Raw genomic sequence first — 14,715 nt, forward strand, 5'->3', positions numbered from 1 at the left:
GGAAGGAACAGATTCTCTCCCCTTTCCTCCCTCTTTGCTGACCTTGCCTTCAATACCTCAACCTCTCTCTAAATTCTTATCTCCCTCACTCAATTGTCTTGGCTCCCTCCATTGATTCCTTTTTCTTATCATGTGGCCCACTAGGGACTTGTCTTATGTCTCTTTTCTATCTTGTCATATCCTGAAAGATCTTGCCTCTAAAACTAAAGGTGTATATTAAGAAATATCCATTTGGTACTCATCAAAGTACACACTGCTAGGACACAGAGCTTCTGGAAGTATGGGAAGATATGGCAGCTCTGGATTGGTGCTCCTCACCTTCAAAGATAGCCTGACATGGGGAAATATTATACCCTTATAACTTATGGAATATACATAAAAGTGGACACATGTTCATTGCCACTTTCAAGGTTGGAAGAGAAAGTATTAAAGGACCTCAACTTGGTGCATAAAGAGATTGTAATTCTCCAACAGATGATCAGGGAAGGTGGGTCCTGAATCAGGTGTGCCAGCCACAATAGCCCTTCACCTGTCCAGGAACAAACACAATGACATCCCACCCTTTGTTCCCAACCCAGCCTCATCACCTGTTTTTTTCTTAATTTCTCCCAGCACAGACAGTAGCACCATACAGAGCAATGTCACGTGTAGAGGTGTCCAAAGCTTCATGATGCTGACCATATGTGCCCAAATATATGTTGGCAGGATTTTTTTTTCCCTTTCGAGTTGCTGCTAGAGATGAAGAGATATAAATAGAGTTGTGAAGCAAGAGGAAGTGTTTCTAGAATTTCTTTATACTTTGACTTTGAATTATTCCTCCTTGCCCACCACCTCAGCTGAACGACAGGCACACACCTCAGTTGAACATTGGTTTTGCTAAAAGGTCTCTCTCCATTTCACACTTCATGCCTTCCTTTTGCAGAAAAATTAAAAAAATTTTTTTTTAAATGTGTTGCCTTCCCTTGATTAAAAGATCATTCAAATTCAGCTTAAAACATAAAAAGGTTACAAAGAAGACAATGAAATATTTCTAGTAATCCCACTATACTGGCATACGTTATTATTTTATATGTGCATATATATGAATATGAATTGCTTTTATAAAAGAAATCATATCAGGCTTGCTGTTATAGGGTCTGACTTTTTATTTAAAAATTTGTAACATGATATTAAAATGAAAGTTTTGGCCAAGACCTTTGGAGACCCTAAAGTGAGCTTGTGAGACAGATCAACTTGTGGGACTTTAAAAAAGAGAGAATGAGAAAGATGCCCAAAAAGTGGTGAAGGGACTCTTGAAACCTTTACTTGTTTCAAAGGTGGGAAATGGTCAGGAATTTGCCAGTTTTTTTGGAGGAGACGTTTGAGCAGATTTTCTTTAAAGCATATTGTGCTATCTTAATTCCAAGTTCCTAGAAAGGCTTTCAGGATGCCTCCCATTGAGCTGTGTATGTGCCCCCAAGGGTTTGTGGAGACAGAATAAATAGAGTCACACTTTAGAACTGGCTGAAGTGACCTATGGCCACAAGAAAGAGGCAATGGCTTGCACTAATTTGATCAGTCAAAGAAGGCAGTAAAGAGCCAGGGTGGGTTTGTGCCAGGTTATTCCAGGCAGGCTGCCTGAGAGGGCCATGGGACCTCAGCAGAAGGAAGGAGAAAATGAATGGCCAGATCCCTAGGGTTTGGGAACGGAATCACAAGACCAGCCAGAAAGGAGCTGGATTCAGCCATATCAAGAGAACCACTGGTGAGAAACTACCATCAGTTGGGGTTGGGAGAGACCCAAAGAACCCAGAAAACTATCCCAAACAGAGTCCATTTTAAGAAATACTGAGCCCAGAAAGCACATATACAAAAGGCATAATAATTCCTGCCAAAAGAGCTGTCTGGACCCCCTTATCTCTTTTCCCTGCTCCACCTCCAAAATGGCAATTAGCCAGATGCAGGAGGAGAGGACAGAGAAAAGAACTGACCACTCTCTTCCTCAAGTGCAGGTTTCTGGGTGAAATGGGGGAAGCCCATTATTTTAATTCAAGCTTAGTGTTTTGACTATTGCACAGGCTTAGACTTTCTGTATATTCTAAATTTAGGCAGTGTCTAGAAAAGTCAAGGTCTGTACCCAAGCTCTCTTACAGAGTCAGAGAAAGAAGTAGCTCTTCTGAATACATTTAGATAAGACATAAGACAACATGTTACCAGTAACACTCCCCATGAATATTTTCCCAACATACTAGTTACACATATCATTAATATTTTCCCATTAATCATAAGACATCTGAAAATTTCTCTTCCCTAGAGGGGGAAAAATGTCACGGGAACTTCCTTGCAACTAACATTTTAAACGCATTATTAGCTTCAGAGCACAGATTTGTCAATCTAGAAGTTCTGGGTAAAGAATAATGCCCATTTCAAACCCAAGATACTTGTTGCCAATTATTTTGTCCATTAAGATTGGTTTATTTTATAGACATTTCTCCAAAGGGACGTACAGATGGCCAATAGACATATGAAAAGATGTTCAACATTACTAGTCATCAGAGAAATGAAAACAAAAATCACAATGAGATATCACCTCACACCAGTTAGAATGGCTATCATCAACAAGACAAATAATAACAAGTGTTGGAGAGGCTGTGGAGAAAAAGGAATCATACACTGTTGGTGGGAATGCAGGTTGGTGCAGCTGCTATGGAAGGCAGTGTGGAGGTTCCTCAAAAATTACGAATAGAATTACCATATGACCCAGCAATCCCTCTCCTGGGTATCTACTCAAAAAATCTGAAAACATTTATCCATAAAGACATATGTGCCCCAATGTTTATTGCAGCTTTATTTACAGTGGCTAAGACATGGAAACAACTGAAGTGTCCCTCGATAGATGATTGGATAAAGAAGATGTGGTATATATACACAATGGAATACTATTCTGCCATAAGAAAAGATGAAATAGTGACATTTTCAACAACATGGATGGATCTTGAGATTATTATGCTAAGCAAAATAAGTCAGACAGAAAAAGTCGAGGACCATATGATTTCACTGATACGTGGGATATAAAACTGAAAACAACAAAAGAACAACACAAACAATTTAAGAAACAAAATCTCATTGACACAGACAATAGTTTAATGGTTACCAGAAGGTAAGTGGGAAGGGGAGTGGTAGATGAGGGTAAAAGGGATCAAATATATGGTGATGGAAGGAGAACTGACTCTGGGTGGTGAACACATAATGTGACATATAGATGATGTAATACATAATTGTACACCTGAAACTTATGTAACTTTACTAACCGTTGTCACCCCAATAAACTTTAATTATAAAAAGATTGATTTATTCTACCAACAAGGCACACATGTTGTCTCACCGTAAGAGGGAAATTCTCTCCCATTTGTTACCACACTGAAGACCGTTGGTATAGCATAGGATAAAGAACAAAACATGGGCACTGGAGTCAGAGAGACCTGGGCTTGAAACCCAACCCCAACACCTTTAGCTTAATATAAGTCATGTGATCGGCCAATCACTTAACTTCACAGAGCCTCAGTTTCCCCACCTGTAAAATGGGGATGATATTAGTATCCACATTACAAATGTTGAATATATGAAGCACTGAGCACAGGGCTTGGCATACAGAATGAGCAAAATAAACGTTGGGTATTATTATTATTAAGCTCAGACTCTTTTCTTCTTCAGAGGGGTGAAAGTTTCTTAATTTCATTTACTTAGTTGTAGCCTTTTTTTTTTAACTGTTTAACCTATTTGGAATTAATTCTCGTGAGTGGGTGAGATTCTATCCTTCATTCATCTGTCCTAAATTTATCTGTCCCACAAATACTTCTGTTAAGTGATTACTATAAGCCAGACAGTATTCTAAACACTGAGAATATGGTAATGGACAAAGCTGACGAAAACTCCTGCCTTCATAAATATTATATTTAATAGAGCGGACACACAATAAACAAGATATGTAAAAGAAATACATCATAATAAATGGAGATCGATGTGAAGGAGAAAAAGTAAGAGAGAGTCTAGGACCTGGAACAATGTACAAAATAGGCGCTGGCTATTATTTTAGGCAGGTCACTGTTGGTGACATTTGGGGTTCTGAAGGAGGAGGTTAAGTACTTTTCAAAAAATGTCCCAACCCTTTCAGCACTCCTCTCTCACTCCCAAACTAGTGATTCACACTACTAAGCCAAACAGAAAGGGAGATAAAGGAAACAAACACAAAGAAGTCTGAATACTCTGAATTATATGGTCACAGTGGAGTACTTGTCTTTTTCTAATTTTCCCTCAGAGTCTTTATTTTTGCTTCAATATTTTCAACCAAGCGGAAGATAACCTACATTCATTGGTTGAAATCATTCTTATCCTCAAAAGCAGGCACAATTCTATAGAGACATTTTTTAAGGTGCAAAGCTCTTTAGAAGGGCTAAACTTATTCTCCTCTTGGCATTTGTGAAAAAAATAGAATTTGAGGCATACGAAGCCTTAGATGGGTTGCCTTTGAAAAAACTTTGAAAAAACTGTTATTTGGAAATAATTTCCAAGTGACAAGAGTAAAAATAGTACAAAGAGCATGTGAATACCATTTGCTCAGATTCACCTATTTTAAGAATTTACCCCTGATTCTCTCTCTCTCTCTCTCTCTCTCTCTCTCTCTCTCTCTCTCTCTCTCATATATCATGGCCCTTATTTCATCAACTTCATTAAATTTAACATAAATACTTTTATACTTTTATCTAATCTACCATCAGTATTCCATTTTATAAATTCACCCAATAACGTCCTTTGTCTGTTACGACACTGAATTTTTTTTTTTTAAATTTATTAGTTTCAGGTGTACAAGACAAGGTAATACTTAGACGATCATCATGTATATCCCTCACACTGTGAACCCCCCTCCCCCATCCACTATCCCTCCGACCTTACACCGAGCCATCACATTATATATATAAAATTATAGTTGGCATTCATTAATGTTTAGCTTCTGGTGTACAATGCCATGATCAGGCATCCACAGTATCCCTGAGGTGGTCTCCCAAATAGGATGCATGTCCATCGGATACCCAACAAAATCTTTACAACATTATTGAATACGTTCCCCAAATTAATTTTCAAAAAACCCTGAGGCCATCTTGTGGTTACCAGCTGCTTCCTAATCCCTTCACCTTTCCCCTTATCCCCCCTCCCACCCCGCCCATCTAACAACTCTCGGTTTTTTCTTTGACGACACTGAAATTTTTGAAGACTCCAAATACAAATACAGCCAATCTTTTCTTTCAATTCAACATTCCTTATTTGCGGTTCCTTCATGATGAGTGAGACCCACTGCATTCTCAGTGGAAATACTATGTAGGCAATACCTAGTGTCCTTCTCAGGGTGTCACACACCAAGCGACATGGTGTCCATCCATGTCATCTTTCTCTGTCTCAGTTTCTCCATTTGAACAAGGACAATACTTTCTTCTATAGAGGAATAGTATTGGGATGATCTGGGCATCCGATTTGAAAAGGGAACTCATCTAACCACACCAGAAAGGAAAGTGTTTGTAGGCTCATACTTCCAGCCCGGAAACTCTGACCTCCACCTACCTTTGAAGATGTTCACCCTGGAAGCACTGGTAATTGACTGATGGTTCTTTGTCCCGGTGTCTGGAAACTGCTGAGCCCCTGCACAAGGGGCAGGTGATGAGCAGAACAGATTTCAAAGACTCAGAATGTAACCATGGTTCTGGTTGTGGTAGATCCATGCGTTCTGCCCCCAAGCCATAAACTGGGTGCGTACAGAACATTGTCACTGAATTCCATTCAAGGAGTACTTTCTTTTTGAATTCTTGTTGCAGGTAATGCAGGTAGAGACAGAACACTGTGGAATTACAGGAGCTTCCCCTCCACCAATACGCACATTTCCTGGAAGTCTGGGTGATTGTGGAGGTGGGGGTGGACCCGTGTCTATTTTTCTCTAACATGTATGTGATGACTTTTGTAAAGCCCCATCCATCTCTGTATTAGTTTCTCCACTGCTAGCATCAGCCTAACACTACATTATCACCAATATCTTGTGGCTTTTGTGCTTATGAAAAGAGAGAGCTCTGTCAAGAAAACTTGAATATTGAAACACAGACTTAACCTGCATTAAGAAAAAGAAATAAAAGACATCCAAATTGGAAAAGAAGAGGTAAATCTATCTCTGTTTGCAGATTATATGATCTTATATGTAGAAAATCCTAAGATTACACACACACACACACACACACACACACACACACACACACAAGCTGTTAGATCTAATAAGTGAATTCAGCAAAGTAGCAAGATACAAAGTCAACAAACAAAAATTAGTTGCATTTCTATACAATAAGAATGAACAACCTGAAAAGAAAATTACAAAAACAATTTCATTTGTAATAACATCAAAAAGAATAAAACACTTAGGAATTAATTTAACTAAGAAGGTGGAAAACTTGTGTAATGAAAACGACAACATTGCTGAAAGAAATTGAAAAGACAAATGAATGGAAACACATCCTATGTTCATAAATTGGAAGAGTTAATATTGTTAAGATGTCAATACTACTCAATGTAGTCTACAAATTCAATGTAATCCCTATTAAAATCCCAATGATATTTTTGCAGAAATAGAAAAACCCATCCTAAAATTTATATGGTATCTGAAGGAACTTCAAATAGCCAAAAATAATCTTGAAAATGAAGAAGAAAGCTGGAGGACTCACAGTTCTTGATTTCAAAACTTAATACAAAGCTACAATAATCAATTCACGGGCTGCTCTGTCTATGGAGTAGCCTGCTTCTTTCTTCTCCTCTGCTTGAATAAGCTGATCCTTGCTTTACTTAAAAATAAATATCAAATATATGGTGATAGAAGGAGAACTGACTCTGGGTGGTGAACACACAATGGGATTTATAGATGATGTAATACAGAATTGTACACCTGAAATCTATGTAATTTCACTAACAATTGTCACCCCAATAAATTAAAAAAAATAAAAAATTAAACAAATAGTGTGATACTGGCATGAAGACAAACATATAGGCCAATGGAATAGAATAGAGAGGCCATAAATATACCTTTGCATATATGGTTAAGTGATTTTTTGACAAGAGTGCTAAGATGATTCAATGGAGAAAGAACAGTCTTTTCGACACATGGTGCTGGAAAAACTGGATATCCATATGCAAAACAATGACACTGGACCCTTACCTAATACCGTATACAAAAATTAAATCAAAATGAATCAAAGACAAATGTAAGACCTAACATTACAAAACTCTTAAAAGAAAAAGTAAGCAAAATCTTCATGACATTGAATTTGGCAATGATTTCTTGGATATGGCATCAAAGGCTTAGGTAGTAAAATATAAAATAGATGAATTAGACTTCATGGATAATTTTAAATTTTGTGCATCAAAAAACACTTACCAACAGAATAAAAAAGACAACCCATAGAATGGGAGAAAATATTTGCAAATCATATATCTGATAAGGAATTACCATATCTAGAGAATTCCTAAAACTCAACAACAAAAACAATTGTATTTAAAAATGGGCAAAGACTTGAATAGGCATTTCTCCAAAAAAGATATACAAATGGCCAATAAGCACATTTAAAGATGTTCCATATTACTGATTACTAGGGAAATACAAATCAAAACTTCAATGAGATACCATCTCACACCCATTAGGATGGCTACTATCAAACCCTCCCCTGCCTCAAAGTAACAACTGTTGGTAAGGATGTGGAGAAATTGGAACCTTGTATATTGTTGATGGGAATGGATTAAATAGGTTCCTGTCAAGATGGCAGAGAAGGTAAACGCTGTGCTCACCTCCTCCCATGACCACATTAAGATTACAACTAAATTATAGATCAGCTTGGAGAACTATGTGAAGACTAGCTGAACAGAAATCCATTGTTGATGGAAATGAATGTAAAATGGTACAGCTGCTATGGAAAATGGTATGGTGGCTCCTCAAAAGATTAAAAATAGGTTTTACCATAAGATCCAGCAGTACTTCTGGATATATACCCAGAGAATTTAAAGCAGGATAACTAAACAAAATAATTGTACACCCACGTTCATAGCATCATTATTCTCAATACCTAAAACATGGAAGCAACCCCAGTGTCCACTGACAGATGAATGGATAAGCAAAATATAATACATACATACAGTGTAATATTATGCAGCCTTAAAAAGGAAGTAAAATCTGCAATATGCTACAACATGGATGAACCTTAAGGAATTATGCCTAATGAAATAAGCCAGTCACAAAAAGACAAGTAATATGTGATTCCACTTTTATGAGAAACTTAGAGTAGTGAAAATCATAGAGACAGAAAGTAGAATGGTGGTTGCCAGGAGCTGAGTGAATGGGGAAATGGAGAGTTATTTTTTAGTAGGCATAAAGTTTCAGTTTTATGAGATGAAGAGTTATGGAGATGAATGGTGGTTGTTGCATATTATTAATGAATTTAATACCATTGAACTGTAGACTTAAAGTGGTTAAGATGTAAATGCCTATCAGCTTAAAATAGACTGCCAGAGATATAAATGGATAGATATAAAACTTATGGTAACCATAAACAAAAAACATACAAAAAATACATATAAAATGAAGAGAAAGGAATTCATTCAAAACACTACAGAAAACCAACAAATCAAAGGGAAAGAGATCAGGAGAAAAAGAAGAACAGCGAAGAACAATAAAAACAACAAAAAAAATTAACAAAATGGCAATAAGCACATACTTGTCAATAATTACCCTAAATGTAAATAGACTAAATGTTCCAATCAAAAGACATAAGGTGGCAAAATGGATTAAAAAAAAAAAGACAACAAAAAACATGACCTATCAATATGCTGCTTACAAGAGACTCACTTCAGATCGAATGACACACACAGACTGAAAGTGAAAGGATGAAGAAAGATATTCCTTGCAAATAGAAATGAAAAGATGATTACTGGAATTAGTGGAGTGATCACATTGTAAGGTAAAAATGGCAAATTACTATACTGTATACCAGAAACTAATATAACCAATATAAGATTGTATACCAACTATACATACTTAAATTTAAAAAATGATTAAAATGGTAAATTTTGTTATGTGTATTTTACCACAATAAAAAAATAGAGGAAAGTCCTGTGACTATTTTTAAATTTAACATATATGATGAATATTTCCCCATAGTCTTAAAGATATATTGGAACTTCCTAGATTAACAGATTACTCTGCCAATTAATCATTAGTTGTTAAACGTCTTGGTGGGTCCAGTTTTTCCCTATTCTAAGGAATTATTTATCTATTATTAGTTACATTATTATAACTAACTCCTTGAACATATCGTTATTCCTTGGAAAAGCCAACACAAGCAGAAATGGAAATACACATGATTCAATCTGTGCATAAATATTGCCAATTCTCTCTTCATAATGTTTGGGTTATACTTGCAACGTATCTTCTGCCCCAGACCACTGGATCTCAGGAAATTTCACCGATATGGCAACTCCTGAACGATTATAGGTGTATCTTCCACCCTCTGGCATGCACATGGTAAAGCACTAGTCTATCTGCTATTTTTGTTTCCTACAGCCAGCTAATGTAATGTTATCAGTGTGACGGGCCAGCATGGTGTTCTGAGGGATATCAAGTGATCAAAGTCTCCACAGAGAGACAAGGAGATAACTTAGTCCTGAGGAAAGACAGTGAAGTTACGTGGCTGAGCTGATACATGCAAGAAAGCTACTTCTGATTACCTTCATCAATATGAATAGGAAGAAAGAATTTGAAAGGAGCAAGTCTGAAGCGTGAGAACAGAACAAATAATGCCAAAGTCATGGCCACCATGAGACTAAGTGTTTGGTCACAAGCAGACCAGCCCTGACTGAGATTCTCTGCAGGCTGAGACACGATATTGTGGAGACCCAGAACAAGGCAGAATTTGCATTTGCTTCTTTCTCTGCCTCTGTGATTTCAAGGTCTTCCAGGGGTCTGCACTCCTCTACTCTACCTAACATGGAGGCACATGGTTTTCCCAGTAAAGACAGAACATGCAGTTCTGTCCAGGCAAGCACTCCTCCCAGCCATAGCATCCTAGGGGAGCCTCTGAGTTCTGTGGGGCAGGGTAGAATATCCAGAGAGCTCTCTGGATAGCAGGTCAGGGCACCAGTTATCACAGGGGAAAAGAACAACTGTTTCCTGTATGAGTCATGGTCCATGGTGCTTATGCCAGGTGCAAGATTAGGTCAGCCTGGCACCCTAGTGTACCCACATGGTAGGGAGCACGGGACGTGGACATGGAAGGTCATTTCCTATGTGGGCCCCGGCAGGTAACTCTGCCTGTCTTAAGTCTCCCCGAGGGTGTCTGGGGCATGGCCAAGCACGGGGAAGATGCTTGGAGTGAGGCCATGTGAGTCTGCACCCTTATAAGAGCTCCTGGAAAGCATCCCTTCGTCCATCTCGGACCCCCGCCCGTCCATCCCGGATGATGTCTGTGCGGGTGGTTGGTCATGCTCTCTTTCCTACGGCTCCCTGTGCAAGGGCAGCTTGTTGTGGACGTAAGGCAGATCTTCCAACACCAGGAGCCCTGACGCGCCTGAGGTGGGTGGGAGGCTCTGGCCCGATGGAGGCCGGTTTCCTCCTCGGATGTGTCCTTCCCTGATACCCAGCAGCGAGTCTGGACTGGAGTGTAGCAGGGCACACACGCCTCCAGCATGGCCTGCCGGCCTCAGTTCTGCACACTTGACTCCATTTCCCGATGGGCCACACATGACTCCGTCCCTGGATCTCGCCCCAGGACCATTTCGGAGGAGTTGTGATCACACGGATGGGGAGTCTGTACCCAGTGATTAAGTCTCACTGACACCCTGAGACCACGCGCAAGACCCACAGCCACCTCATCCAACCCATGCTTAGCAGCGTCATCTCGAACCACCTGTGGCTTCCCTGTGATTAAAGAAGAAGAGAGAGAATGAGGCCTTAAGGAGAGGGGTTAGGAAAGGTGGGGACCACTCAGTTGATGGCAGGCAGAGGCGTCGCAGGCGCTGGCACCCCGTTGCAGGCCTCAGGGTAAGAGCGGCCATATTGGTGGAGGATGGAGTGGGGAAGTGTGGGGTGAGCACAGGCACTCACTTCCATGCCTGTGGTCTCACCATAATGCGGAAGAAGCGAGCCGCCAGGCCGTGCCGAGGGAGCGCCTTCCTGCAGCCACACCACGGATGGCCTCTCACTCCCTTTGGCCTTGGGCCTGTCACTTCGCTTCTCTGGGATTCATGTTCTTCATTGTAAAGACCTTCACAAGGAGAATGGGGAGAAAGAGACGGGGGCAGGTCAAGTTTAAGATGAGGCATCCTTGGACAGCCTACTCTTGCCCCAGGAGCTAGCCCCCGCCTAGCTCATGGTTGACTTGGCCCTTCTGACTGCAGGGTGAGGAATGTTCTCTTTAGAGATGCTACACGTGAGCAGTTTCCCCCCCCCTGGGAGTACTGGTTCAGTGAGCAGAGCCACAAGGGGGCGGAGCCTCGGGGGCCTGGCTGGGGTGCGTGGGCCAAAGGGAGAGAAAGTAGAGAAGCGTGACAAGGGTTGAAGGATCAGGCACTGGGCCCAGAAAGGCGGGGGCACTCTGGGGTCTGCCCTGGGTTCTTCATGATCACAAGCACTGGGAAGAATCTAGGCAGGTCTCTGGACATTTGTTCTGGTTTATTTGATAGGAACAAGTAGCTCAGACAGTGGGGAGGGTGGCATTGCTGTCGGTGGGGATCCCTGTGCCGGGGATTTGAGGTCCTTGTGCTTTGGTGGCAGGCACAGTCTTAAACAGAGGGTTGGGGGAGCCGGCTGCACAGCCCAGCCCCTCTGCCACTCACAGTATGTTCATGCAAACATTTCCGCAGAAGGTTGAACAGCATATGTTATTTGCTTGGCATTCCTGGTGATATTGACAGAGGCGTTTGCACATAATTATATTCACTCGTTTCTCACAGGCCTTGATTTCTGTGGGTAGCTGTGTACCTGAAACTGAGTAGAAGCAGGGTCAATAAAGCCACCCCTACAGAGCACCTCTTTCAAGCGTAGAGCCTCTTCCAGGACCCCAGACACAGTCCCACTCATGACAGTCTTAGACTTGTCAGGAAACTTACTCTCTGTCTCACACCAAATCCTAGTGATCAATTGTATCTTAAATCCATTACCCCCGTTCTCCCCCAGTAGATCTCAGTGCCTGGGCTTCCTGGCCCCTCTCCACACACAGCAGCCAGGACCCTGTCTCCATATTAGTCACGGCCTCGGTGAAGTCACCTTCATACAATCTATACCCTGACCCTGAAAACTCAGTGGAGTCTGAGACACTCAAGAGAATTTGCAGGGTGCAGAGAGGAAGCTGAACTTGCCTCTCCCCGCTCTCTCCTCTTGTCACTGTCACAGGCTAGTATCCTGCACCTTCCCCAACACAACACCTTTCATATTTCTCTTCCATTGTCACCATTGTGGCCCATCTGGTGATAACTTTAACCTGACCTTGCACACCCCAAAATATAATTTCCCAGTGTCTATTCGTTCTACACCACTCCCATAAATATCTCTGGGTGTTGACCTGTCACGTACGTCATAAATCAAAGAATAGTCATTGTTTTTTCCCTTCTGATTCTCAGCTCCTTTCACTATTACATGTACCATATAGCTCTGGGTTTTTGGAATGGAGACTAAAAAGATGTAGGTTCCCCTCCACCCCATCACTAGTCGCAGGGCTGGTAAAGGGGCTGGAGGGCCATGGTCTGGGAGAGCCCAGAGTCTTCATAGGGCCGTGGTCAGAGCAGGATGCCAATCCCAGGTCCTCCTTAGCTGGACACAGCCCTCCTTCCTCCTCCCCATCGCTGCCTCCAGCCCATCACCTACTCTGAATTTTCTTCCGATTGCGGGGCCCTCCCTGGGCCTGCAGCAGCAGCACACAGAGAAGCAGGATGGGCATCAGTGCCCGGGTTGGCATGACTCTGGCCAGAGCAGTGAGCTTTAAGTCTGGCACAGACTTCCGTGGAGAGCTGGTGTGAGGAGGGAAGGCAAGAAAGGACTGGTTATCCTGGGCTCCTCACTGCCCCCATTGGCCAGCCCTGGGCAGAGCAAAGAGACCTTGTTCCCTCCCCTGTGCCTGCTCCTTTGGTGGCCTGTTCTCTGTGGGCCCTGGGCTTCTGCAGAGATGGCTCCTCCTCTCGCATAACTAACCCTCGCCTTTAACAAACAGATTTTTGTTCCTGAAAGATGTAATGTTTTCTACATTCTAATTACAAAATAATTTGTGGAAGAAAGAAAAATATAATTTAAAATATAATAATCTCACTGCATAGCATTAACGTGTGTCTCATTGTATAGTGAAATCATGTATGATTTCTTGTCCTTTTCCATCTGACTTATTTCGCTCTGCATGATATCGTCAAGATTCATCCATGCTTTCACAAATGGCAGTATTTCATACTTTCTTACAGCCGAGTAATATTCCATTGTGTATATATACCACATCTTCTTTATCCAGTCGTCTATCAAAGGACTCTTAGATTGTTTCCATGTCTTGGCCACTGTGAATAATGCTGCAGTGAACATAGGGGAACATATATCTTTATGAATAAATGTTTTCAGATTTTGGGGGTAGATACCCAGAAGAGGGTTTGCTGAGTCACATAGTAACTATGCTCTCAATTTATTTTTATTTGTTTGACCTTCAATATTATTTTATATTAATTTCATTTATACAGCATATTGGTTAGCTATTTCTGTAATCTTCTCTTATCTTTTTGAGGAACCTCCATATGGTTTCCCATCATGGCTGTATCAATTTATATTCCCACCAGCAGGGTATGAGGATTCCTTTTTCTCCACAACCTTTCCAACACTTGTTATTACTTGTCTTGTTGATAATAGTCATTCTGGCAGGTGTGAGGTGGTATCTCGTTGTGGTTTTGATTTGCATTTCCCTAATAGCTAGTAAAGTTGAGCACCTTTTTATATATCTGTTGGCAATTTGTATGTCTTTTTGGGAGAAGTGTCTGTTCAAGTCCTCTACCTGTTTTTTAATTGGATTTTTTTTATTCTTAAGTTATATGAATTCTTTATATTTTTTGGATGTTAGCCCCTTATTGTATGTATCATTTGTAAACATCTTCTCTCATTCGGTTGGTTGCCTTGATTTTAGATTAATGTAAGAAATGTGGAATTCATGGATGAAAGAGTAAGTAGGTATTTTAAGTATAAATAAATACACATACATACATACATACATATGTGTACATATACATAGATAGACAACTAGAGAGAGAATTAGTTTTTGAAATAAACCTGTTTAACTCAACAGAGAAGGAATGTCAATTTCCTCAAATCCTGTAGGCCACTGCAGTGTAAATGAGGAGATGTTGGGCAGGAATCCGTCCCCTAATGTCTATAAAAATTTGGGTAGCAGAGAAATGGTCATAGATTTTGTGCTCAGGCAGATGTGGAATTATATCCTGACTCCAATATACACCAGCTTTGTAACACTGGGAAAATCCTATGACCTCTATAGACTCAGCTGACCTATATTTTCTTTTGGCACCCCAGCTCTGAGGATGAAATGTGATGACATATATAAACACCTTTATGATACCTTGCACACGGTAGGCTCTCAATGTGGTCCATCTCTGTTCTCCCTAATCGGGTATTAAGACCTA

At 40.7% G+C, this 14,715-nt stretch overlaps 1 protein-coding gene across 1 annotated transcript; it reads right to left on the reverse strand.

Annotated features, from left to right (window-relative positions):
• Positions 1-11,885: 11,885 nt before the first annotated feature.
• On the reverse strand, positions 11,886-13,007 carry WFDC10A (WAP four-disulfide core domain 10A; the record flags this gene model as incomplete). The annotated part of the gene is made up of 2 exons (XM_081033353.1): positions 11,886-12,034; positions 12,917-13,007. 2 exons carry the CDS (start codon positions 13,005-13,007, stop codon positions 11,886-11,888), a joined length of 240 nt encoding a protein of 79 aa, XP_080889479.1.
• Between the last annotated feature and the right edge of the window lie 1,708 nt (positions 13,008-14,715).

This window comes from Rhinolophus hipposideros (genome assembly GCF_964194185.1).
Source record: "Rhinolophus hipposideros genome assembly, chromosome: 22".
NCBI lineage: Eukaryota > Metazoa > Chordata > Mammalia > Chiroptera > Rhinolophidae > Rhinolophus > Rhinolophus hipposideros.